Here is a 26982-nt window from a genome sequence, read left to right as displayed (position 1 = left end):
ACTGCATTTACAGTATTTTCCACTTGTTTCGTCTACTCCTAATTTGATAGCTGTGTTTTAATAACTCATTTTTATTAAATCTTTCTGAAGAATTCAAACTAACATTCAGAAATAACAGCACAGGACATGACTCTTAGTAAGAGGATAACTTGTGGTGGGAATAGCTGTGCATGAGCCTCCTTCTGGTTAGAGCAGATTAGATGAGTGACTGAGGGAAAGTTGCCTCACTTCTCTAGGTATTGGTTTGCTCATCGGTAAAATGAGGATAAGAATAGTTCTTACTTGGCTGAGTTGATGTGGGAATTGAATCACATGTGAAACCTACTTCCCTGTCCCTGGCCTATTATAAGAGCTCAAAAAAATGTAGCCATTATTTTTATTTTTATCACCATCCCAACAACTCCCCTTACTACTGTTATTCCTAGAAAGTAGCCCCTTCAATATGAGTGTTCATTGTGCCCTGGGATTAGTCAGTGTGTTTTATAGAGTGGATAGAAAAATTAAGTTAATTCAGTGGTTGGTTAAGAGCTTCCACTGTTTTGTTGGAGACCATACTTGGTAAAATGCATAGTCTTAAAGTGAATTTACTCATTAGGTGTTTAATAATGTGCCGGGGCACATAGTAGATGCTCATTAAGCAAATTCACTTGAAGACTATGCATTTTACCAAGGCGATGTGCTAGGCTTGGAGAATCCAACAATAATGACACAGTTCTGCCCTCAGGAGTGTCTATAGCAGGTGTCCCCAAACTACGGCCCGCGGGCCGCATACGGCCCCCTGAGGCCATTTATTCGGCCCCCCGCCACACTTTTGGAAGGGGCACCTCTTTCATTGGTGGTCAGTGAGAGGAGCACAGTATGTGGCGGCCCTCCAACGGTCTGAGGGACAGTGAACTGGCCCCCTGTGTAAAAAGTTTGGGGACACCTGGTCTATAGTGTAAGAGCTTCTTGCAGATAAGCAGTGAACATCATGTTGCAGGAGGTTGGCACAGGTTGCCGTCACCAGGAGCACTTGAGGTGTGAGGAGAGTGGGCAGGCAAGGCATTCTAAAGAGGCTTCACCCTAGCTGAGACCTTAAGGCCAAATGGGAGAGGTAGGGAACAGCATCTTCAGAACGCTGTCGGAGTGTGAAGCATGGAACACATAAAGGGAGGTGAACAATGTCAGGGTCGGCCAGCTCCTGCACGTCTTCCCATGCACAGACCCACTTACTCCTGCATCCTGATAGCGCAAGGGAGGCGTCTCATCCGCACCCTCAAGATGAGAACATGGAAGTAGAGACAGGTGAAGTGACAAACTCTGGCCACACAGCAGCGAGTAGTAGTTGGGAAATTCATCCCATTCCAGTTGTGTTTAGCTCCAGAGCCCATGAATTCAGCTACGCCATTGCACAGGAGGGAAAAGAGCAGGTTTAAAGAGAAAGAGGTGCTGGGCACGATGGCTCATGCCTTTAATTCCAGCACTTTGGTAGGCCAAGGCAGGTAGATCACCTGAGGTCAGGAGTTTGAGACCAGCCTGGCCAACATGATAAAACCCTGTCCCTACTAAAAATACAAAAAATTAGCTGGTTGTGGTGGTGCATGCCTGTAATCCCAGGTACTCAGGGAGACTGAGGCAAGAGGATCACTTGAACCCTGGAGATGGAGTTTGCAGTGAGCCGAGATTGTACCACCGCACTCCAGCATGGGCAGCAAAGTGAGACTCAGTCTCGGGGAGAAAAAAAAAAAAATGGAGAAGAAGGATGCTAATTGGCTCAGTTTTGGCCAGAATAAGTTGGAGGAACAGGTGTGGTTGGGTGTTGTAGGACCACAGATATGGATGGATGGGACTGTATGTCATGGCATCTATGAGGTTACATAAGTACGTTTAGAACAGACTAGATGTGGAGTGGACTTTCTGTCAGTGTCTTGGCTAACCAGGCCAAACTGATTTGTTTTTCCTTTGACTGCTTTAACCTGTTTGCACAGCCCCACGTGGCTGTTTTTCTTAGAGGTGAGCATCTGCTAACTTGCTGAGTTCTCTCGTAGAGGAGTGGTTCCCTTCGCCCATGCATTAGACAGCCTGCACTAAAAGAAAGGCATCTGGCTCTTCTCTGTGACTCTCGTACCTATTACTATTCTTTCGGGGTTCTTCAACTGACCATTTCATTTTGGCTGAATTCTCCACTTTGTGATTCTGAGAGACTTCAGCTGTGAAAGGGCTTCTTGTGAAGGTAGAAAGCATGCCACAAGGCCATGTCTTGACCCAAGTGTGCCTTGTCACAGTTGATGTGCACTTTTGAGTTGTTTTTCTTCCCCCACTCTTCCTCTTTAGATGGATTTGAAGACTATGGTCCAGATTGCAACAACATGAGAGTAACAGCCTTCATGGACGTTCCAGGCCAGGATAACCTGCCTCCGCTTACTCGCCTGGAGAAGTATGCCTTCAGCGAGAACACCTTCAACCGGTAAGTCCAACTAGTCCTGCGCAGTGTGCAGTGTGTTGACAACTGTGTTGTGTGCTTTAAGCTGATAGTTGGGGCCACTTCTCTGTGACAGGTTTGAGGAGACTTGATAGATGTTGAGGTAGGTGGGATACAGATGGTCACCAGGATGCTGGGGTTGTGTCTGAATGGTACCATCTTATTAGGCTTTTTCATTATTTTTGTTACTGTTTTACTGACCACCTGGTAAGCCAGGAAGGAAATGGTGATGAATTTCATGGTGTTTAAGTGATTAGGATTGCTAACTGAGTTTCTTTCACATACGCAATACTCAGAAAAGTCATGCATTCCTTAATTGAGAAGCACCAAGAAGCATCAGTTGGAAGCATCGTCTGCCCGCTTTGTTTTTTGACTGCAATGTGCATCAGGGACCTCGGTGGCAGTGTGTCATGCCATGCTCCATTGTCACTGTGTGTGGTGTTGGCAGTGTTCGACTCCAGGCTCACATTGGCTCGGCAGATGACGATTCTTAATTTCCTCAAGAAAGCAGAAACTAAGGCTTCTCTTTCCATTTACATTCTACCCAAACTTCTGTGAATCTGAAAGCATTCTCCCCTCCTTTCTCAGCTGAAAGTCTGTCTCCTCCTGTTCTGCCCTTTAACAGGCCGTCTGCCCTGGATCCCTCGTCTCCCTCAGGTTTGCCCTCTGTCCTCTCTTGTCCTTGGCTGTTACAGGTGCCTTTTCACACCACTTGCAACGTTGGCTTGTCTCCTTCTAAACTGTCCTCTGAGCTTCCCTACTTTGTCCCTCCCCATGTATCCCTAACTATACCACTCTCTCCTTAACTTCACTGACTCTGAATTTTAAAAATTACATTCTATTAAAAAGAAAAAGAAACAAGAAAAATTACATTCCATGCCAAATATAGGCTAAGCCCTTTCATCTATTACATCATAGCAAGCTTACAAGGATGTTACTGGATGAATCCATTTAATGTTGCAGGTGAGTCCAGTATTATTCTCCTTTTTTGCTAGGGAATGATGATATCCTGAATGATGTCTCTTTTTCTTTTTTGTCTTTCTAGTTTTGGCACCTATCTACCGCCAAATAATGTAATTTAATTTTGTTGTTTCTGGACTTTATATATGTGAAATCATGTAGAATATGTTACTTTTATAGATTTTGCATATATTAATAGTTTGAATTTGTTCTTTTTGTAATAGCGTTCTTGAATATACTGACATTTATCCAACTACTATTGTTAAAGAACTGAAAGCTTTTTGACTATTACAAACAGTTTTCCTGTGAACAGTCTTGTAGCTGTATCTGGGGACACACAAGTATGCATTTCTATAGGACACGTACTCAGGAAAGAACTACCGTGTGACGGTGCATGCTTCTCTTTTACTTTAGTAGACAATGCCAGTTTTCCAAAGTGGTTATATCAATTTATACTCCTACCTTTGCCCTACTATTTTTTTTTTTTTTTGATATGGAATCTTGCTTCTTCGCCCAGGCTGGAGTACAGTGGCTTACTGCAATCTCTGCCTCCTGGGTTCAAGCGATTCTCTTGCCATAGCCTCTCAAGTAGCTGGGAATACAGGTGCCCACCACCATGCCCTGCCAAGTTTTGTAGTTTTAGTAGAGATGAGGTTTTACTGTGTTGCCCAAGCTGGTCTCAAACTCCCGACCTTGGTTGATCCACCTGCCTCGGCCTCCCAGAGTGCTGGGATTACAGATTTGAGCCACCATGCCCACCAGCCTTACCTTTGCCCTACATTTTATCTGCCAACTGGTATTGCCAGATTTTTGTATTTTAGCCAATCCGGTAGTTTGGTAGTGTATATAACGATATCACTTTGTGATCTGAATTTTTGTTTTCCTTACTATGAGTTTAAACACCTTTTCACATGTTTGTTGAACATTCGTATTTCTTTTTTGTGAAGTGCCTGTTCAAATCTTTGGTTGAATTGGTAGGGAGAAGATGGGTTGTCTTTTTATTATTGATTTGTGGAAATTCTGTGTGTATTCTAGATTTCAAACCTTTGTTAATTATGTATGATAAACATCTTTCAACTGGTGGCTTGTGTTTAAACTCCCTTTGTGGTATTCTTTTGGTGACCAGAAGCTATTCATTTTTTTTTTTTTTTTTGAGACTTTGGGTAGCAAGGTAACAAGTCTTGCTCTGTTACCCAGCTAGAGTGCAGTGGTGCAATTCACAGCTGGAGCTTCAAACTCCTGGGCTCAAGAGATCCTCCTGCTTCAGCCTCCTGAGTAGCTGTGACTACAGGCACATGCCCAGTGACTTTATTTTGCATAGAAACAGGGTCTCACCATGTTGTCTAGGCTGGTTTCAAAGTCCTGGCCTCAACGATATGAGCACTGTGCCTGCCGCACAAGCTATTCACTTTAATGTAGTTAAATTTATTGACATTTTCCTTTATACTTAGTGCATTGAGAAGCTTTTTTCTCTAGTTCTTTGTATTGCTTTAAAGGCTTTATTTTTTTTCCTTTGAAAGAGATATGCTATAGTTCTGTAATCTGCCTGAACTTAATTTTTCTTTATCATTTGAAAAATGACTCTAGCTTCATTTTTCTAATGTCACAGTGTCATTTATCCAAAATGTGTTCTTTCCTCACTGCTCTGGAGTGCCACCTCTGTTATAGTCCAGCCTCTGTTTACAGTCTTTGTCTGGACTCTCTCTTCTCTTCCAGTGGTTCCCTCAGCCAATACTGCCTTGTTTTGGTTACTGTAGATTTATAGTAAGTCTTGATATTTGATATAACAAGTCTTCCCATCTTGTTTTTCTTCTTTGGCATGACTTGCTATTCTTGGTCCTTTGTATTACCTTACAAATTTTAAATCCAGCTCACCAGATTCTAACAAAATAAAACAAAACAGAACATCTATTAGGATTTTGATTGGGTTTGCATTGAATCTATAAGTCAATTTGGAGAGTATTGCCCTTTTAGCAATATGTAGATTTCTAGTCCATAAACATTGTATATCTTTTCATTTATCTAGGTTTTCTTTAGTTTCCCAATACAGTCTGGTCATTTTCTCTGCAGAAGTTTTGTGCTTTTTTTTTTGGTTGGGCATTTTAAAGGAAATTTGAGACATCATATTTTATCCAGTTAAGAACTTAGAGCAAATCTGACTGTAATATCATCACATTTAACAAAATCAACAACAATGCTTTCCAGCTTACCATTCTATGTCCTTAGGTACTTAAGAGGAAACCGTACAATATAAAATGCAGATGTTACAAAAGAAAAGCCAAAAAAGACAAAGAAACTGAACCAAGTTTTCCTGACTATCTCAAAAATACCTTTTATGGCTGATTTGTTTGAATCATGATCCAAATAAGGTCTACACATTTCATTAGGTAAATGTGTCTCTTAAATCTGTTTTTGTTTATAGTTTTTTTTTTCCTTTTGATCTCAAACTCCTTTTAATCTCCAATGGTTCTCTCTTTCATCTTTCTCTATATCATCTATTCGTTGAAGGAATTATTAGCTTAGAGAATTTTCCACATTCTGTAGTTGGTGGTCATCATTCTTGTGGTATCATTTGCCCTGTCTTTTCTGTAAACTGAAAACTACATTTGGAGAATTGATTATATGCCGCTTCAATTTCTTTTTAAAGCAAAACCTCATATGTTTTGTCAAGTTCATATTACAAAACATCAGGAAACAATGTCTAGTTGTCACACTTTTAGAGATTTCATATTGAGCAGTGGGCTCAGGTGTTTTGTTTTTTCATTATTAAATTCCTCACCAATCTTTCTTCTGGTGATTTCAGAGTTCACAAATAATCATTGCTTAAATCTGTTACTTCATTCTGAGTTGAAAAATGGCAATTTCTTTCTTTGTTTTTTTTTTTTTTTTATTGTCTGCGAGATCTGTAGTGTGGCCCCATTTCCATCCCGTTATTTGTTATTTGTGCCTTCTTTCTTTTTTTCCCCCTAGATAATTCTTACCAGAAGGTTATGAATTTCATTAGTTATTTCAAAGAATCAAGTTTTGGCTTTGTTTCCTGTGGCGTATTTCTTTTCTATAAGAGTTCACTAATATCTGCTCTAATCTGTATTTTTTTTCCCCCTCAGGTTTGTTTTTTTTTTTTTTTTACTTTTGGGATTTAATTGCTTTTCTTTTTCTTACTTGAAGGATACTTAGTTTAATTTTTTTGTTTTTTTTGGCTTTTCTTTTGTAACATCCGCATTTAATATTGTACAGTTTCCTCTTAGGTATTATCTTAGCTGCATCCTCAAGTTTTGATATATAACATTTTCAGTATTTCTCAGCACAAGTATTTTTAATGTTAATAATGATTTCTCCTTTGATCATTTAGTAATTCAGAAGTGTGTTGTTGTATTTCCAGGTATTTGAGGATTTTCCAGATAATCTTTCTGTTATTCATTTGTAATTTAATTCTTTTGTGGTCAGAGAACATACTTTGTGTTTTTTCCCTTTTAAATTTGTTGAGATTTACTTTATGGCTCCGAATGTGTTCTATCTTAGTAAACTTTTCTGTATCCACTTGAAAGGAATGTGCAGTGCAATGCACTGCAGTTTTTGGGTATCTTATAAATTAGGTTAAGGGTTAATACATGCTTACATATTTTCTGTTTTACTTGTTCTGTCAATTACTAACAGAAATGTTGTCACCTGTAACCACAATTGTGGATTTTCCTTTTGATTTTTGTTTTACTTATTTTGAAGTTTTGATGTTGGGCACATACACATTTAGTATTGTTTTGGTTTGTTGAATAAATTGATTTCTTTTTTTTTTTGGAGACAGAGTCTTGCTCTATACCCCAGGCTGGAGTGCAGTGGTGTGATCTTGGCTCACTGCAACCTCTGCTTCCCAGGTTCAAGCGAATCTCATGCCTCAGCCTCCTGAGTAGCTGGGATTACAGGTGAGCGCCACCATGCCTGCCTAATTTTTATATTTTTAGTAGAGACGGGGTTTCACCATGTTGACCATGTTGGTCTCCAGACTGGTGTCAAACTCCTGACCTCAGTTGATCCACCCACCTCAGCCTCCCAAAGTGCTAGAATACAGGTGTGAGGCACTACGCCGGGCCTGATTTCTTAACACTGGATCATGTCCCTTTTTTTTCCCTAGCAATATTCTCCTTTACTGAAGCTTACTGTGTCTGATATTAATATATACACTCCAGCTTTCTTTTGATTAATGTTTGTGTGGTGTATTTTTATTCATACTTTTATTTTTAACTTATCTATCTTTAAAGTGTGTTTATTATAAAAGGCATATAATTAGGTCTTGCTTTTTTATCTAACTGAATAATCTCTGCCTCTTAATTTGAATGTTTAAATCATTTCCATTTGATGTTACTATTGATGTGGTTTGTTTAAATCTACCATCTTACTATTTATTTTTTATTTATCTCAACTGTTCTTGTTTTCTGTTTTTCCTGCCTTAAAAAAAATCATTTTTCCCCACTTTTGGCTTATTTGTTATACAGTACCTCTTCTTAAAAATTTTAATTGATTGTTCTAGGAATTACAGTATAATTTTTTCATTCATCATGACATATGTTCAAATAAAATGATACCACTTTGCATACCATATAATTGGAGATGTTGCATAAGAACCTCACAGCAGTGTTCTTCTGCTTCTCCTCCTCTGTCTTTTGTGCTGTTATTTTCCTACGTTTTACTTCTACACAATTCATATGTTTCAGAATACTGTTTACAGCGTGTGCTTCATATAGCAGTGATCTTAAGGCAATTACAAATAAGAAATAGATTTTTAAATATTTGCCATCTTTTTTTTTTTAACCATTTTCGATGTGTTTTGTTTTTTTTTGGTAACCTGCCAATTTCTATTAGGAATCCTTTCTGCCTTAAGACCTTCTTTTAACAATTTTTGTTTTGTACAAGACTGTTGTCAGTGAATTTTCTCAGCTTTTGTTTGTCTGAAAGAGTATTTCATTCCCATTCTTTCTTTAATTAACAGGGTTTATTTTTGAGGGCATTTTAGATTTACAGAAAAGTCAAGTGGAAGAGACGGAAAGTTCCCACGTTCCTTAGCTGCCCAGTGTGTCCAGCGTTTCCTCCAGACCTTTCCATACTGTTCGCGCTTATCTCAAAGTCCTTGTCTCATCATTCCAGCAGCCAGGGTCTCGGCAGAGCTTCTCATCGTCACACTCCTCATCTCTCTGGCTAGCCTCTTTGTGTTCTTCTGTGTTTCTGTCATATTCTGTGAGCGCTCTCTGTGGGACCTGTTCCTGCTGGTCTTCATAATTTTCTTGTCTACCTCCGGGCCTAGTTCGTAAAGCTCCTAAGAGCAGGGCCTGGACCTTGCTCGTCCTGGCATTCCAAGCTTCTCACACTGAGTCTAGAGCTGGTTGGGCTAAACACATGATTGTAACTGAATGATTGGGGAAAGAAGGAACAAAGACATGGAGGGCTAATCCATGATTGGATTTTCCGGGGAACATTGGTTATGTTGCCATGAAAAATTAAGCCATCCTTTTTTTTTTTTTTTTTTTTGAGATGGAGTCTTGCTCTGTTGCCCAAGCTGGAGTTCAGTGTCATGATCTTGGCTCACTGCAACCTCTGCCTCCTAGGTTCCAGTGATTCTTGTGCCTCAGCCTCCCGAGTAGCTAGGATTACAGGCACATACTACAATGTCCAGCTAAATTTTGTAGTGTTAGTAGAGATGGGGTTTCACCGTGTTGGCCATGCTGGTCTTGAACTTGTGATCTCAGGTGATCTGCCTGCCTTGGTCTTCCTGGCCATCCTCTTTATATTTAAAAAAAAAATCACAAACATAATACATGCCCATTGAAATATTTAACAACTTCAGGAATTTAAATAGAGTTTCCCTCCCTCCTCTAGTACAACCTTGTGAAGTTTGATGAATATCCTTCTAGATTATTTCCTAAATAAGTATATATATATATATATGAATGTATTTATGTGTACATGTATTGCACGTGTATACCTAAATGTAATTTGTATTAAGAAATAGGCTCATGCCATATGCAAAATTTTTCACCTCTTTTCATTTAATGTATCATGGACATCTTTCTAACTTAGTACATATCTAGAGATACTAAGACCATACAAATGGTTACATGGTATGCCAGGATGTAGATAGATCATAATTTATGTAAACTTCTCTCTGTTCATTTGTTGTTGGCAGCTTCTTGCTTGTCTTGCAATCCTAGTGGCTGGCACCATGGAGTACTTACGGTGTGCCGCTACCCTGCTTTGTGTTTGCTACATGTCATCTCGCTGGGTTTCCCTGCACTCTTCCGAGTACAGGCATGGTTTGTCTCTCCAGAGGGCCACTTTCTTCTTTCATCTTATTAAAGCTAGCAAACAAGTGAGAAGTGTTGAGGCGAGGCTTCTGGACTCTGCTCATCCACTGCGGGCTCTCCAGGTCATTGCAATGTACAGCAGCCAGATTTTTCCAAGGTAGTGGTTCCAAAGCACCAATTTGTTGGAGTCTTTAGCTCTCTCCTATTCTGTAGTAGAGTTGTCTCTGCTTCAGGTGTCCTCTCTTATCCCTTTCCTCGCTTTCTTTAAGAGGGCAGGTCCCTTGCGATCATTTGAGGCTGGATGCAAATTTGCCTATCTGTTCTATGGCCCTAGAAGCAGATTGGGGAATCTTAGTTGCCTGATTTCCCAAGGGAAGCTGAATGAATGTGGTCCGGTGAAATGTAATTAGTGACTTTCTTTGCAGTGTCTATTTTGACTTTCCCAAACCTCTTGGCTTCCAGATCTCGATCTTTCATCCCAAGGGCGATGTAAATCTCTCTGGGTACAGGCTTGAGTTGATGGATTTCTTCCGATGGTATCCTGGGCCAAAGGACTGAACCTTTAAATTCTACATTTTTAGTCTTTTTTTTTTTTTTTTTTTCCTGCAAGTCAGGGTGGGTTTTCAAAGTGAATTCTTCTGATGCATGCATGGCCAGAAATGACATGCATTATTCCTGGAGGGTCAGTTGCTCAGAGAAGTGGACAGAGGCAGTCGGGTCTCTTTCTACTTGATCAGAGAAAGCCCTCAGTAGCTCCAGTTCTTCTGCTTGAACACAGTGGCCTCCAGATCACCCCAGGGCACTGCTGTTGGCCCTGACTCTTTTCCTTCTCAGCGTCTTTGTTTAAAGAATTTTTATTGAGGTATACTTTACATGCGTTAAGCTTCACTCACTTTAATCGTTCACTTGGATGAATTTGGTAAATGTATACAGTCATCCAACCATTGTCACAGTGGAGTTCAAAAGTTTCAAGCACTTGACAAGTGCCTTTATTTGCCCTTTTGCTGTCTGGCAGTCCCTCCCTCCCTGACCACCATGGGCCCAGGCAAATATTGACCTTGTTTCTGATGTTTTCAAAATATTTTGCCTTTTCTAGAATTTCCTATACATTCAGTCCTGTGGGATATAATCTTACATGTCTGGCTTCTCTTCCTTAGCAAAATGCATTAGAAATTCATCCCTGTTGTTATCAATAGCTAATTCCTTTTTACTGCTGAGTATGCACAGATATCCTGTGTTTTGTATTGTATTTACCAGTTCAGGGAACACTGGGAGTTTTCCACTTCATGGCTGTTGTGAATGATGCCTGTATGAACATTTTCATTCCACTTTGTGTGGACGTAGGTTTTCATCTCATATGGGCAAATGCCTAAGAGTGAAATTGTTGGGTTGACTGGTCAGTGTATGTTTTAACTTTCAGAGGAATTGCCACACTGTTTTCCAAATTGCTTGTACTATTTCGTACTTCCACAAATGTCTGTGGATTCTTATTTTATCTCTTTGCTAGCACTTGGTATTGTCATGATAATTTTAGTTCTTCCAATAGTTGTAGTGTTACCTCATTGTAGCTTTTGCATTTTTGGCCTTGTGTTTTATTTTGTCTTTACGTTTTTTATTTTGAAAGAATTTTAGGTTTACAGAAGTGTTGCAGAGATAGTACTGAGGGTTAGTTCCGTAATACCTTTTGCCCAGCTTCTAATGCAGTGGCTTTCAATTATGGGTAATTTTGTCCCCAAAGGATCTTAGACGATGTCTAGATATATTTTTGGTTGTCACATCTTGGGGCACCAGGGGTTCTACTAACTTCTGTGGGTAGAGGCCAGGGATGCTATTCAACATCCTGCAATGCACCAGACAGCCCCTTGCCCCCAACAAAGACTTACCCACTCCAAAATATCAGTAGTGCCGAGGTCAGGAAACTGCTCTAACGTTTACGGCTTAAATAAGCATGACACATTTATCATAACTAAGAAGGTAACATTGGCATTGGTACACTGTTAAATAACTTACAGATTTCACTTGGAGTCTACATTTTCTCATTAATGTTCTTTTTCTGCTCGGGGATCCCATGTGCTACATTACATTTACAGTTGCTATGTCTCCTTAGGCCCCTCCATCTGTGATGGAACGTTCTATCCTTCTCTTTCATGATCTTGACTGTTTTTTTTTTGTGACAGGGTCTCGCTTTGTCACCCAGGTTGGAGTGAAGTGGTGCAATTTCAGGTGTCTGCAACCTTTACCTCCTGGGTTCAAGTGATCCTCCCACCTCAGCCTCCTGAGTAGCTGGGACTGCAGGTGCATGCCACCATGCCTTGCTAAGTTTTGCATTTTTTGTAGAGACGGGGTTTCAACATGTTGCTTAGTTTGGTCTCAAACTCATGGATTCAAGCAATCTACCTGCCTTGGCCTCCCAAAGTGCTGGGATCACAGGTGTTAGCCATCGTGCTTGGCCAATTTGTAGTTTTCTGAAGACTTGTGATGTTGAGAATTTTTTCTTGTATTTCTTGGCTGTTTGTACATTTTCTTTTGTGAAGTTGTTAAAATCTTTTGCTTTTTAAACGAATAAAACAACTTTATTGAGATTTAGTTTGCATAGGGTCATACATTTCACTGTTTTAAAGTGTATAAGTTGATGGTTTTTAGTATATTCAGAGTTTTGCAACATTGCCACAATGAATTTGAAAACATTTTTATCACCTCAGTAAGAAATCTGGTTCCCATTAGCAACCACTACCCATTCCTCTCCAATCTGCCACTGCTAGGCAACCACTCATCTACTTTGTGTCTTCACTGATTTGCCTAGTCCAGGCATTTTATAGAAATGTAATCATATAGTATGTCCTCTTTTGTGACTGACTTCTTTCACTTAGCACGCTGTTTTCAGTATTCATCCATGGTTTACTTGAGCCCAGGAGTTCAAGGCTGCAGTGAGCTAAGACTGTGTCACTGCATTCTAGCCTGGATGACAGAGTGAGACCCTGTGTTTCAAAAAAAAAAAAAAAGGCAACATCATTTTGTAGTATGCATCAGTACCTCATTCCTTTAATAATGTTCCATTGAATGGATACATAGTATTATGATTATTCATTCATCAGTTGATATTTAGGTTGTTTCCACCTTTCAGTTACTAGTATTAATAATGCCCTGGGATCATTTATGAACACATATTATTTTAATTGGGATGTTTGTCTGCTTATTATTGAGTTATGAGAGTATAAGGATTATTTATATACTCTGGATACCAGTTTTGGTCAGATATTTTCTCCATTCTGTGGCTCATCATTTTTATTTTCTCAGTGGTGTGATTTAGGGAGCAAAGTTTTAAATTTTGATAAAGTCAAATTTATCAGTTTTTTTCTTTTATGGTTTATGTTCTTTGGCTCCTGAGAAATCTTTGTCTAACCTAACTAAGGTCACAAAGATTTTTTTTTCTTTTCAAGAAATTTTATGTTTTTGTTCTTACATTAGATAAATAGTTTTTTGAATGAATTGTGGTGTCTGGTGTGAAATGAGTCAGTGTTCTTTTTTTTCGTCCCCCAATATGACTATTTATTCTAGCACCACTTTTTGAAGACGTTCGCTGTTCAACTTTAAAAAAAAAATCACTTGATATATGTGTGGGTTTGTTTCTGGACTTCGATATTGACTTGTGTCTATTTCTCCTTGCAGTTGTATTGTTTTTTGCTGCATGTATTTTGAAGTTCTATTATCAGGCATATATACATTTGAGATAATTATGTCTTCTTCATGAGTTTACCCCTTTATCATTATGAAATGACCTTTTTTTCCTTGGTTATAATCTTTGGTCCAAAATCTATTTTATCTGATATTAGCATACTCCAGCTTTCTTTGGACTATTGTTATCATAATATATTTTTAAATTATTTATTTGCATCTGTATATTTAAAGTGTGTTTCTTATAAGTAATATGTAGCTGGGTCTTGTTTTTTATCCATTTTGTTAATCTTTTTCTAATTGGAATGTTTAGACCATTTACATTTAATGTAATTATTGGTGTAGTTAGGCTTAAGTCTATCATCTTGCTGTTTGTTTTCTATTTGTCACATCTGTTTTGTTCCCTTTTTGTTCTTTATCTGCTTTCTCTTGAGTTAATTGAACTTTTTTGTGGTTTTAGGTTGATTTTTAAATAGTTTATTAGTTATAATTCATTGTTTTTTTCATTTTAGTGGTTGCCTTAGCATTTATGGTATGTATATTTAACTTGCCATGGTCTACCTTCCAGTGGTATTTTACCACTTAATGTATAGTATAAAGACCTTATCATAGTATGCCTTTGTTTCCCCTCTCCTGGTCTTTATGTTATTTTTGTCGTGTATTTTATTATATATGTGTTATAAATCCACAGTAATAAAATACTATTTTTAACTTAGTAGATTATTTCTTAAAGAGATTTAAATAATAAAAGTTTTATATATATATATATATATATATATATATATATATATATATATATGTGTAGTTTTCACTTCTGGTGCTCTTTATTCCTTTCTGTATATTCAGATTTCCATCTGGTGTCATTTTCTTTCTGCCTGAAGGGTTTTCTTTATCATGTCTTATAGTTCAGTCTGCTGGTCATAGATTTTTTTGGATGTCTAAAAGAATTTTTTATTCATTTTTAATTTTCTGTCTTTGGGTGGTCCAGAGCTAGCCACAGTTCACAGTGGCCTCCTGGGCATGTGGGTACACTCTTAGGGAAGGCCCCACACCTTAGGGTGTCCCCCACCCCTGCCCTGCTTCATTGATCAGTATATTGATGGAATTAGCTGTTGGAGAGATTTTGACGTTTCTTCTCAGTAGGCCATCTGTAGCTCTGGCTCAGAGCATGCTTATGATGGGGCATGGTCACTTGGTCCTGCAATGACAGTCACATTGTCTCCCCCCATGGTCAGAGCTTGCTCTGTATAGAACAGCGTAATGCCCGTCATACCTCTGTTGCTTGCTGTCTTGTGGTAGGACTTTCCTGAGTTGAGTCTCGGCCTGCTACTCAACCTCAGGCTGACTTAACTGTTCTCCTGTGCATTGCTCAGGCTGGTGGACTGTGGTGGTTTCGCTATCCTTTTGGTAGCTGCCACTTCTCACTCTATCTTGGTTCTCTTGACCAGTTCTGCTATAGTGGGATGCAGTCTCTCCAGCTCCTTCTTTCCTTATTCCCATCAAAATAAACATCTATAGGTCCTTCTTGTTTTATAGGTTTTATGGTTAATCAGCACAGGGAGGTAAGAAAGTAAAAATAATAAATGTAGAGAAATGTCTGAGTTTAAAAAACTCTCTCAAGGCTTTCTGAGAGAATTTCTGCAGAATTTCTAGTCTGCACTTCCTCATTCAGTCACTAAGAGGCCATCAGATGCCTCTTTGGGCCTTTCTCTTCTGCATTTATTCATCCGTTAGTTCCCTTTAACTGTCTTGGGCTTTTCTTCCAAGCCTATGTAGGCCTGAGGAATCAGTCAGAAAATAAGAAAAGGGTTTTCCCTCATTCTCAAGTGGACATTTTCAAGCTCTGATGACTGCCAGGCTACAAGATGGGGGCCTCCTTCCCTGTAGGACTCTGGCCTGCACTGGAACAGTCGAATTTGGGTATTCCCAGGTAGTCTCCGTCCTCCTGGACACAGGTTGCTCAGTTTGTCTTGTGTCAAGGTGTGTTTACCTGCTCTTAGCACAATGCCTGGAACCTTGTGGTCCCTCAGTCAGTATGGCCCAAATAACCACATGCATTGTTCTTGTCTCCATAGGCAGATCATTGCCAGAGGGCTGCTTGATATCTTCCGGGACTTCAGTAACAATGAAGAGGACTTCCTAACAGTAATGGAGATCGTGGTCAGATTGTCAGAAGATGCAGGTTTGTATAAGTATTGTATAATTTTATTTTTTACTTACGAATTTTAAAGAAATTATATATAACCAATAATAGCCATTTAAAAAAAAAACTGTTTATTAATCGATAAACAGTTATAATTAATAACCTTTAAGCTATTTCTAACCACGAATGGATTTTGTCATGAAGAATGGGTGTCTTACTTGAATTCTGACTGAAATTTTCTTACATTTAGAAAGTTAGAATGATTAATGGCTGTGAATACTGTTTGCCTTGGCATTTAGACCTTTTGTATTTCTTGAGTTTTGCCAGACTACTGGTTGCTAAGAAATGCCAAATCGAAAGAAGCCTCTTGGGTTAGAAAATCCGAGTCATTAGTTTCCCTCAATGGGAATCTTGAGTTTCCTTTCTTATTCTACCTCTCCATGGTTGGTGTTCTGGAAGAAAAGCACGTTGCTGTACTGCAGACACGATGATGGTGTCTTTCCTCCGCCCCAGTAGAGATGAGTTAGATGGGTAAGTGGTGGGGCTGCTGGTACTGAGAGCTGTGCTGCAGCCCCCTCCTCCCTACAGAATGAATGATGAGAACTTCAGAAAGTTTCAGGACTCGCAGGCTTTAGAATTTGATCATTTTAACTTTGAAAATAGAAAAATAAGACTTCTGTATTAGCTACCATATTAGTTTAAAATATTCATATGAATATAACACAATGCTTTTAAAAAGGCCCAAGTGGATGTTTTGCATCTTTAAATGGATTCTCTTTGTAAATGAGTCACCATTTACAGTGCTGTAGCAATTATATATTTGTGTTAAATTTAATGTGGTATATTGGAGCTAGAGAGCCGCTCTTTTGTTTAATGCTTTGCCTTAGAAATAATTGGGATGCGTGGATTGTGGGGGAGTGCATTTATGAAAAAATTATTTATAATGTATACATTCTGGCTAGAATTTAAATAAGCACAACCCATAGGTCTGGCATATAAGCCATTAGTTGTAATGGCTTTTGGACGCTGGCCCAGCCTGCAGACTTCTTGCTCCTTCCTCAATTTATATATGGCTTGTTATAATAGAGTTGTCATTCTCTCTTCTTTTTATGTTTTTATATTGCTGTATAGCTCATTAGCTTTTTAAGCCTGTCTGTAGCATAAATACTCTAAATGGGAAATGATTTTTAAACTGCATTTGTCTAATTTCTTTGATGAAGTATTTTAGTAAGAAAAGCTAGAAACTATCAGTATATACTATGTAAGATGCTTGGCTTATTCTTTAATTTTTCTAAATTTTTTATTACTGCAGAGCCCACAGTGCGGACTGAGCTGATGGAACAGATTCCTCCTATTGCCATTTTTTTACAAGAAAACAGATCAAATTTTCCAGTGGTGCTCTCTGAATATCTCATACCTATTGTGGTGAGGTACCTCACAGATCCAAACCATCAGGTTTGAAAAATTATAACCTTAAGATCTCTTTAGCAAATGCTTTTTAGTCTTGTTTTAGCTGATATTCATAATTCAAAAAACAGCTTCTTAGAGTTAAGTGATTTGAGAACAAAGATCTATCTGTGTATGGTTCCTCTAGTCATGTAGGAAGATAGCATTCTTTCTTATCATGAAATCTTTCTTCTTTTCCTTTAACATTTTACTATGGAAATTTTCAAACACACACAACAGCAGAGAGAATATGAAAATGAATGCCTGTGTGCCCGACACCTAGCATCAACCATCATTAACATTTGACCTGGCCGGGCGCAATGGCATACACCTGTAATCCCAGCACTTTGGGATGCTGAAGCAGGTGGATCACCTGAGGTCAGGAGTTCAAGACCAGCCTGGCCAACATGGTGAAACCCTGTCTCTACTAAAAATACAAAAATCAGCTGGGCATGGTGGCATGTGCCTGTAGTCCCAGCCACTCGGGAGGCTGAGGCAGGAGCATTGCTTGAACCTGGGATGCAGAGATTGCAGTGAGCCAAGATCATGTCACTGCACTCCAGCCTGGGTGATGCAGTGAGACTCTGTCTCAAAAAAATAATAAAAAAAGCATTTGATCAAGCTTTTTTCATTTATCTTGCCCGGATAAAATCCAATCCAGACAAAAGAATTTGCAGACACCATCTCATTTCAGCTGTAAATACTTTTTAGTATTATTCTCTACGAAATAGACTCTTTTTAAAAAACATAATGATAATATCATTAATGCAAATATAAAAATTGTCAGTAGTTATCTAACATCATCTAATGTCTAGTCATTGGTCCAATTTCCCAGTTTTCTCATAGATGTTTTTTTTGCACAGAAGCCGTTGAAACTAGAATACAAACAAGGTCCACACATTGAATCTAGGTGATATAGGTCTCTTAGATTTTTTAAAATTTATAATGTTTTCCCTCCCCACTTTTTTCCCTTGCTATTTGTTGAGGAAGCCAGGTCATTCGTTTTATTGCCTGTATTTGGGATGTGGTTCATTGCATCTCTGTAGTGTTCAGACGTTGCCCTACTCCAGGCGTTCCTTATAAACTAAGTAGCTAAGTTGGAAGCTCAGCTAGACTCAGGTTTTCTAGTTTAGAGAGAATACTTTGTAGATAGTTAGTGTTTTCCTGCTACATCGAATCAGGGGGCACAAAAGCTCTGGATGGTTATCTTTTCCTAATGCTGAATTTGGCCACCTTTTCTGTAAAGTTCCCCATCACTGTATGAGCAACCATTGGTGATAGCTGCCCTGATCCAGTATCCCATTAGAGACTGTAAATTCTGACATACTAATTCCAACATTTCTTTTTAGTTTAATAGCTGGAGTTCCTCTGTAAAAACTTCCTCTATCAACTATTTGATAGCCCTGAAAACCTATTTGAGTAGGAAAGACAGCGTAAATGCTTTATTTTATCCGTTTATTTACTAGTTTCCAGAATCATCGTTGGCATTTTAATAATCTACAAAGGTTGCCAGTTAGGTTTTAAAACTTTGTTTGCGTATTGTTAGGAACTCCTGCATTTTAGCATAGTAGATATGTTTCAATCTGTTGTAGTACTTATTCTTTTTGATGATCAAGTTGTCCCAGCTTTGACCAGTTGTACCCCTTCAAATTATTTACAGAATCTTTTTAAACATGACCCAGTACACTGTGATACTGCATCTCTCCGAGGGATCAACCATTTCTCCAAGAACCCAGGTTCCTTTATGAGGCAAATGATAAGAAATAATAAGAAAATGGCCGTGCCCCTTTCTCGGGTGGTGCGGGGAGCTCCCTCTCCCTGCCTCCCTGTGCCGAGTGCTCTGAGCACTCCGAGAGCAGGCGCCGCCGGCATCTGCAGCGTCCTCACTCCTCTCCTGGCAGTTCCCCACTGGGGGAGCAGAGCAGAGCTTACTGGCTATTTCCAGACTTTTGGCCCTTTAAAATGGCTGCAGTGAATAGACTTGCATCATTTCTATTTGGGCAAGCGTATTTGGGGATGGCTTTCCACAAAGGGTAAATTTATTTTTAATGATATACCATGTTTTCACTATCATTATTTTCAAGAGATTTTAAAATTTATTTCTCCCTTGATCCAAGCATTTTCAAAGGAACAAGTATTCATTTTTAACTGGTTAGCAGTGTGACAGCATTAAGTGGAATTTTCAAATAAGGAAAAAAGTCCTCCTGTTTCTGCTGTTCTAACACTTGGTATTTTGATTATTTTTGCAGTTTCCTCTCTAGGTGCCAGCGTTCTTTTCCACGTAGGTCTAAACATAACGTGATACAATTTCTCCATTCATTCATTTATTCAGACAGTTTCTTAGTGCCCATTATGAGCCAAGCGCAATGCTTCATGCCTGGGGATAGGGAGCTGAGCAGTACGGATTTTCTGCCCTCAGAAAGCTGCGTCATAGATGCAGTGAAACACTGTTTCCTCATCGTCATATTTTTAATTTTGTTGAATACTTATATTTTATCCACGTTGTGTGTGTGTGTGTGTGTGTGTGTGTGTGTGTGTGTGTGTGTACTGTAGATACATTGAGATTGAGCATCGGAAGGGATGTGGTTTTGTTCTTTTATTGACTTTTCCTTTGGATTCATCTTGAAAATGAGAGTACACTGGGTCAGGAGGTTTGACATTTCTTGACCTTTATCCAATAGCACTGCCGTATCTTCTCTTCCAGAAGGGCAGAGGCGGGAAGCTGGTTTTGACCCCAGGATCTAGCGTGGTGCCTGACATCCATTCTGTGTTTGCTGAAGAGTCTTATTCATGGCCTCACCAGGCATGCCCGTGGTCAGCCCAAGCTGTGTCCGCACCCAGCCTCCCCCACACCTGAGTTGCTGCCCCCCTCCCAGTGCTTCCAGATCTGCCGCACCTCTGCACACTTCCACTCCAACCACAGCCTGCCCTCCTTTCTTTGCTCCCCCGCCCTGGGCCTTCCTGCTCCAGCAGCCTCTGGCTCTGCAGCCACTATTGCCTGCCTGCATTTACTTCCTGTTGTTCTTCAGCGGCTCCCTCTCTTGTCCCACCCTTTCAAGCCCATCCATGCCATCACCCTCTATTTACTTGTCCTTTTGATACTGCTTCTGCCACATTGGCTCTGCCTGTCCTCCCCAGCCCCTCGGCCTCCTCCACTGCTGGTAGCCGAGCTTGGCAGAGGGAGTCCCGTCATGCATTGATTGGTGCTGTTGCAAATTTATGGGCTCCAGTCGCGGCTGGGCTTGCAGCGTTGCTTGGCAGTCCTTCCCCTTGTCCCTCATCAGCTGCATTTCTCATTATCCCTGGCAGTTCTCTTAGACCTTTGCCACTTTCATCAGGCCTCTTCCCTTCTCCCTTCCTCGTGCCAAGCAGGTGACCTTGCCTTTTACATCGCAAACTAGAGACCTTCAATCTTCATCCCCTTCTCCATGCAGGTAACCACCACCTACTTCGCGCACTCCTCAGAGCCGCCACACAGGAACTGACAAGTCCTTTCCCTTCACCTCCTCCATCTGGTTAGAGCCAGCCCTGTCTCCTTTGTTTCCATCAAAAGAACCTAACCCCTTGAGGGAATCACTCCTATTCATTCCCACCATTTGTAAACAGAAAAGTGCAGAAATTCTTTCTCACTGAATTCTGGTTCTCTGAGGCACAGCCTAGACTTCTTCCCTGGCAATTGTCCCTTTCTGCCTTTGACTCTGCTGGCATATGCCTGTTCCTTCTGTTCTTATGATTCTTACCATCTCGCCCTTCCCAAATGCCCCCTCCTCTCTTCTGTCAGTCTCTGTCTTCCTTTAACAGATGTGGACTCTTGGACATCCACAGCGGGGGCCCCTGAGAACACTTAAAGGTCCCTAATTAGGATTCTTAATTCAGCAAAGACGAAGATTCTTGTGCCTGTGGGGATGGGATGGGTGTGCTAGGTCCTAGCCAGCATCTGCCTCAGTAGGCCAGCTGGCCCTACTCTGTTTATCAGCAAGTACTTTTCATGGTCACTGAACATGTGAGGCATGAAATTCACAATGTTGGGGGTAATATCGATGCTATTGCCGGACTACTGCCACCGATACAGCTCCCATTTCTTGAGTTGTCTCTGTGCTCTAGGGCTGTGCTTCAGGACTAGCTTGGCTTATCTCTTTTCCTCTTCTTCACCCCCCTGTGAAGTATGGGTGAATTGCTAGTTAAGTGGAGGGGTGTGGTTGTGGGTGCTGAGCAGCATCTGGGCTGGAGAAGGCAGGAGGCTGGATGTCTGGTTTCATGAGGCCGTCTGCTGTGTGCTGTGGGACTGGGGGCTCTTCTAAATGTTGTAAGCCGAAGTGTCTCTTGCCTTCTTGAGTGAGAGCCCAGGATTGTATTTTATCGGCTTTGGTGACCTAGCACAGGATCTGGCACCTGGTAGTTTTTTTTTTTTTTCAGTAAAGATTTGTAGAACTGAATTAGCTGCACATGCTGTTTGATAACGAAGCCAGATTTCTTCAGTGCTCCTGAGCTCCTCCCCTCTGTCTCCAGTTGACTCGAAACGCTACTGCCAGGATGATCTTTCTGAAATACTGTTTTCATCTGTTGCCTGGTCAGAAGTGTTAATGTCATATTGCCTCTGTGGCTTGAGTCTTTTATAACCTTTGATAACCTGCTGTCGACTGATCATCTGTGACTCATCTATACACTTCTGGCTCCCATTATTATTTTTCTGCCTTTTAATCACTGTGGTGAATTGCATATTTCATTATTTTATCTATAAATTGGAATTTTATGTGCTTTCATTACCCCAAAAATGTCTCTTAAGCTTCTTTGGACCCCTCTGAGTTCCAGTGCTTGCTCATCCCCATGCAGACTGCAAAGAACAAGAGCTCCTCAGCCTTCTTCTTCTGCGGACTGGGGAGCCTTTGTTTTCTGTGGGAGCGTCCCCCTTTGTCCGTGGCTCTTGCTTGGGCTCCTTCCCTGTGTTCTGTTGTATCAGACATAATTCCCATCGCATGTGTGGCATTGCCAGGGTTTACAAAGTCTGCAGAAGATGCTGCAGTGTTTTCCTGTCTCTTTGCCTACAAAGGAGAAAAGGCAAGAAGTCATCTATTCATTCAACAGATCCTTACAGAATGCAAAATTTTGTGCCACAGGCTACAAGGTCCTGAGGGTGCACTGGAGGACAAAGGACAAATCAGATGTGGTACCTGCCTTCTGAGTTCACTCTCTGCAACAGGAGAGACAGGTGGCAATTATGAAATCACACAGAAAAAAAAGCCTCTATATGTTTGTACTGTATCTATGTAAATGCAGAAATCTGGAACAAGAGCTGTGGAGGAGAAAGTCCAGGGCACTAGTCAAGTGTTGTTTGGGGATCTGCTCAAACAGCGTCCAGGAGCAGAAGGGCTTTGGGCTGGAGCAGAGGAATGGTAGCCAGTCAGGTAGAGGGAGTGGCCTATTCAAAGGCTTCAGGCAGGAGGGGCAACAGAAGGCAGGAAGATCCAGTGCCCTTCAATGTGTTTAGCTGGGGAGGTAGGCAGGGGCTGGCTGGGCCACACCTGCTCAGTGGGGTTGGTCTTGATCCTGAGGGCACTCCTGCTCACTTGTGCTTCATCTTCTGCTGTTTTTTCCCTTCTAGGTTAGAAAATCAACTCAGGAAGTACTCTTGATTCTTCTGGAACAAGACCTTATTTTCCAGCATGATGTTGAAAACACAGTATGTCCCATTTTGCTGCAGCTCTCTGCCCTGGACAGTGATGATGAATATAAAGCAGAAGCCGTGAGCGTAAGTGTGTCCAGGGAATGACTGCCCAGCACCTGTGGGCACTGTCCCATAAGTTCATTTATACCTGACTTGAAGTGTTACATGTGTTTGATTTTGGTCAGCACTGTTCTCATGAACAGGGTAGCCAGTTATTCGACCTAGGTTGGAGGAAGCTCACAGTTCAGCTCTGAGCATGTTTTGGAAGTGAGCATCCTTATAGTACCAATTGTTTTAAGAAGAAAAGGCTTGAGAAATCAGAGTGATATGGGCTTAGCAGCAGTAGCTGGCTTAGATTTCTGTTGGACAAGATGCTGAGATTTATAGGGAAATCCTTGAACCTGCACCATGGGCTTTCTTTCTCAAAGAAGGAACCCCAGTATGGCATGTGAGATAATTTGAGATAGTACTTAGACAATTAAGAAGAAAATTTAGTAGACTTGTATGTCTGTAGATTAGGAGAAGACTAAGATAGGTATGAAAGCAAGTTAAGAAGAGTCACTGCGAAGAATGCAGGTGCGGCCAAACCTTTCCAGGTGTTTGGGAGATGCTGTGTTAAAGTTATTTGTGCTTCTGTCAGTCAGAGCTGTTCAGGGAAAGGAATGGCATAAATGCTCAGCGTCTTCTCGTTAATAGTGTGGTATCCTTAAGTTTGCAAGATTCTGTGCCCATGGTTAAATGATTATACCGTGGGGACTTTCTACTCACTTCTGGAGCCCTTGTTCACAAACCAACGGTTGAGGAGCCAGTGCTGGCTTTTCCTGCCTCAGGTCCAGATGCCTCCCTTTGTCCGCCATCCTTTCCTTTGTGGCTCAAGGGGAGGTCACCATGGGCCATCTTGTTTTATCTGGCTGTTGCTCCTCTACTGACCCATGCAAATGATGCTGTATGGCATGACCTTTTCTGTTTGCCTTATAGAAGTAAATAGCTCCAGGATGATTTCAGCATTTTGGGAAATTTTTGTCCATAAAGGATGTAAAAACTCATAAGCATTCATTATGAGTATAATATAATACATAGACGATCGTTGTTTTCTTGTTTGGGAAACAGTGACATTAGAGAAAGGAATTACTTTCTTTTTTAAAGTGCAGAGACATTATACGCCATGGAACTAAAAAATTGTATTACAGCATCAGAACATTTGGCAATTATTCTTCATTTATGTAAAAGTTTTCTTCAACTATGCTTTAAAGGTCTGGCTTTTGAAACTAATTTAATTTTTTTGCATATTCCATATGTTTATAAGATGAATCAGGCTGAAGAATAATTGATTATTAAGATTCAAATTCTCCAGGGTTCTTTTATAAATTTCAAGTTCCTTTATAAGAAATTAAATTTATTTTGCAAAATGAACCTGGATAATATCATTTAGTTGGGTATTTGGCAGTTGAGCAGTGAACTTTGCCAACTAGATCTTCTTTTTCATTTGGAAACTGGTTAGGCGAGTTTCCAAGGTTACGACTGACAACCAAATATCTTATCCCTAAAGACTGATAATACCATGAAAAATAACGCTAACGGCATTTTTGCATGATTTTTATTTTGTTTTCTTTCCAAAGACTCCATTCTTGTCAGCAATATTCTTCTTTTTCTTCTTCATTTTTTTGGTAGAAATATTTGGAAAATGTAACAAGCCTTCAAAAAGCTATCTCCACAAATCACTTGCAGAACAAATTAGTTCACAGAAATTGTATTTTTCATTCCAAGTGAGATGCTGGTGTCATTACTTGAATGGATACTATTTGAACTGTGGCTGTAATAACAGAAGTGATCTTGAGCCTCCCACCCACCATGGCCCAGGCTGAGTGCTTGTCTGTTTCTTCTCGGTGTTCCTGCAGGACCTCTGCTTCTCTTCCTGTAAACATCTGATGGGAGTGAATGTGGGATGTCTTGTTGGGCCCACGTGTGCTTTGCTCCAGTTATTTCCCCAGACCCTGGAGGCCAAGGGGCCTTGTAGAGGGACTTGACCCTTGAGTGCCAGAGAGCTGCGGAACACAAGTCTCTTCTTTTTAGGTAGTAAATGATGATGGGGGTGGAGTAAATTACAGTGTGGGTGTCATCCAAAGAAGAGAAGGCATCTACCTGTGTGCATTGTAGAGCTCCCCTAGGAAGGCAGGGTTTTGATTTAGCTGGTCTGTGGGTGAATCCCCAAACATTGCAAGTGCCAGTGTGTTATCTATTAGGAGGTGATTTGGGGAGCTGTCAGCTAAAAGGGTGATAGATGAGGAAAGAAGCAAATTGGGCTGCTCGGATGTCCTCTGTGTTTTGGGGCTCTCTTTGCAGCCAGATGGTGTGAATATTGCTACATCTATACTGTACGTAAACACACGCCTACTCAGAGCAGTGCCATTTTGAAGGAAGTGCCTCTATTCCCAAAGAGACTGCACGTCTTCATGGACAAAATACATCTGTTCATTTGACTTCACTCTCGTTAGAACTTACAGTTAGTTGATTCTGATGCTAACAGCTCTAGTGCATGTGTGTGATTGGGAAAATCAAAGATAACCTACTGCATGTATCTTGGGCATTTTAAAGTGAGTTATGCAGGACAGCTTACATCTTGGGACATGGGTATATGGAATCCTGGGAAGGGAAATGTATGTGCATTTTCCTTTGTGAGGTCTTTCTAGAAACTCTGTGCAATGTTAGTGACTCTGTCCTTGATACAGTCAGAATGGTTGACTCTGTCTTCTGTCACTTAGCAGTTGTGTTGTGAAGTTCTGTTTGTTTGTTTATGTCTCCCTCAAGACGGTGAGCTTCTAAAACACCAGGCTGCGGTATCTTTGCACCGTTGGCAGCCAGCACAGTGCCAGGCCCAGAGTCAGTACTAAATAAATGTTAGTTGTTAGATGAATGAATCGGTAAAAACTGCAAGAGCTGTATCTTGTAATTATATCTAGACAGGATAAACAGGCCACCGGAGACCAATTATAACTCCTCTTGCTTGCAGGGACACCATTAGCATTCCGAGATTATAACTCATTGTCAGAAGCCTATTTTTCTCTCTCAACACGTTTTCACATTAAGGCTTCCTCATTTTTTGTCATCATTTCTATTTTTAAGCTCATTTTTATTTGTGCATTTATTTAAGAAGAATGTTGTAATTATGTGCTATAAAGCATAGTTGGCTCCAAGCAACTAAGTGAAGATCGTCATTCCATACAAGTGGTTCCCAGGGCCACGGGAATAGCATTTCTTGTCACTTGGTGTGCTGACACTTAATGATTCTGGATTTGTTTTATGCTGTATAGTAATAAGGTCATGTGGGTGTGGCAGATGGAGAGGGGTGGATGGAGATACTAGGGGTGCTTTAGTTGCCTGTCACCCTGGATACAGAAACCTCACATCCTCATTTATTGTGGCTGTCACTTTGTGCAACTCCACTAGGCATCACATCAGAAACATGTGTCCTCTATGTTCTGAGGACAGAAACTTTTCTTATTTGTGTTATGGGCTGGTTTCCCCTTTGACCCGCCCTGTTAGGTTTTCTTTTTCCTCTTCTTGTGTGCGAATTCCAAATAGAGTGGTGGGTGGATTACTACCCCAGGACCTTTTTCTACTCTAACTCGGCAGTGCTGTGTATATAGTGAGAAGGACAGACTTCAGAGACAGGAAGTCCTTCTTCCCCCCATCCCTGCTCTTCTCCATCCCTTCCTTTCTTTTCTCCCCATTTCTACCCTTCGATCGCCTGCCTCACCCTCTTCCTTCCCTCCCTCCCTCCCTCCCTCCCTCCCTTCCTTTCTTCCTTCCTTCCTTCCTTCCTTCTTTTATTCTTTCCTCCCTTTCTTTTTACTTTGTTGGGGGAATGGAATAGTTCTTCTAGTTTTGTTTTTGGCAACTTTTCATTTTGTTTTAATTTCAAACTTGCAGGAAAGTTGCAAGAATAGTAATAGGAATTTCCATATACCTCTCTCTGGCTTCTGTAGTAATTTATATTTAGCTCCATTTGTTTTATCATATTTTTTTCTTCCTCTCCTCCATCTTCCCCTCTCTCCACACACACAGACAGATGCCTATTTACTGTATTCTTTTATGAGACATTTGAGACTCAATTGGAGGCATTGTCCCTCTTTACATCTAAATACTTCATGTTTTTAATTTAATTTTTTATTGTATTAAGGACAAACAGTGGCATGTATCTAAATACTTCAATGTGTATATCCTAAAAGCAAGGAAATTCTCTTACATAACCGTAGTACAGTGATCAAAATAGGAAAATTAACACCGATACAATGCAGATGTAACCACAGTTCATATGCAAACATCATCATTTGTCCAG

The 26982-nt window shown here is 40.4% G+C and overlaps 1 protein-coding gene across 5 annotated transcripts in view; it reads left to right on the top strand.

Moving 5' to 3' along the window:
- LOC101042189 (serine/threonine-protein phosphatase 4 regulatory subunit 1-like) overlaps positions 1-26982 on the top strand; it is an 80011-nt gene that overhangs the window by 26305 nt on the left and 26724 nt on the right. For 4 of the 5 annotated variants that reach the window (XM_074406702.1, XM_074406701.1, XM_039479402.2 and 1 more), the window contains exons 3-6: positions 2314-2446; positions 15465-15571; positions 16845-16987; positions 22581-22727. In XM_074406702.1, coding sequence (XP_074262803.1) covers positions 2349-2446; positions 15465-15571; positions 16845-16987; positions 22581-22727 — 495 coding nt within the window. In that variant the 5' untranslated portion in view covers positions 2314-2348. Of the gene's footprint in view, positions 1-2313; positions 2447-7223; positions 7342-15464; positions 15572-16844; positions 16988-22580; positions 22728-26982 lie in introns of those variants that run through there. The other variant, XM_074406700.1, reaches the window with a different exon arrangement.

Source organism: Saimiri boliviensis, chromosome 9 (genome assembly GCF_048565385.1).
Source record: "Saimiri boliviensis isolate mSaiBol1 chromosome 9, mSaiBol1.pri, whole genome shotgun sequence".
Classification (NCBI taxonomy): Eukaryota; Metazoa; Chordata; class Mammalia; order Primates; family Cebidae; genus Saimiri; species Saimiri boliviensis.
Note: the sequence above shows the minus strand (reverse complement) of the source record. Positions and strands in the feature narration are given on the sequence as shown.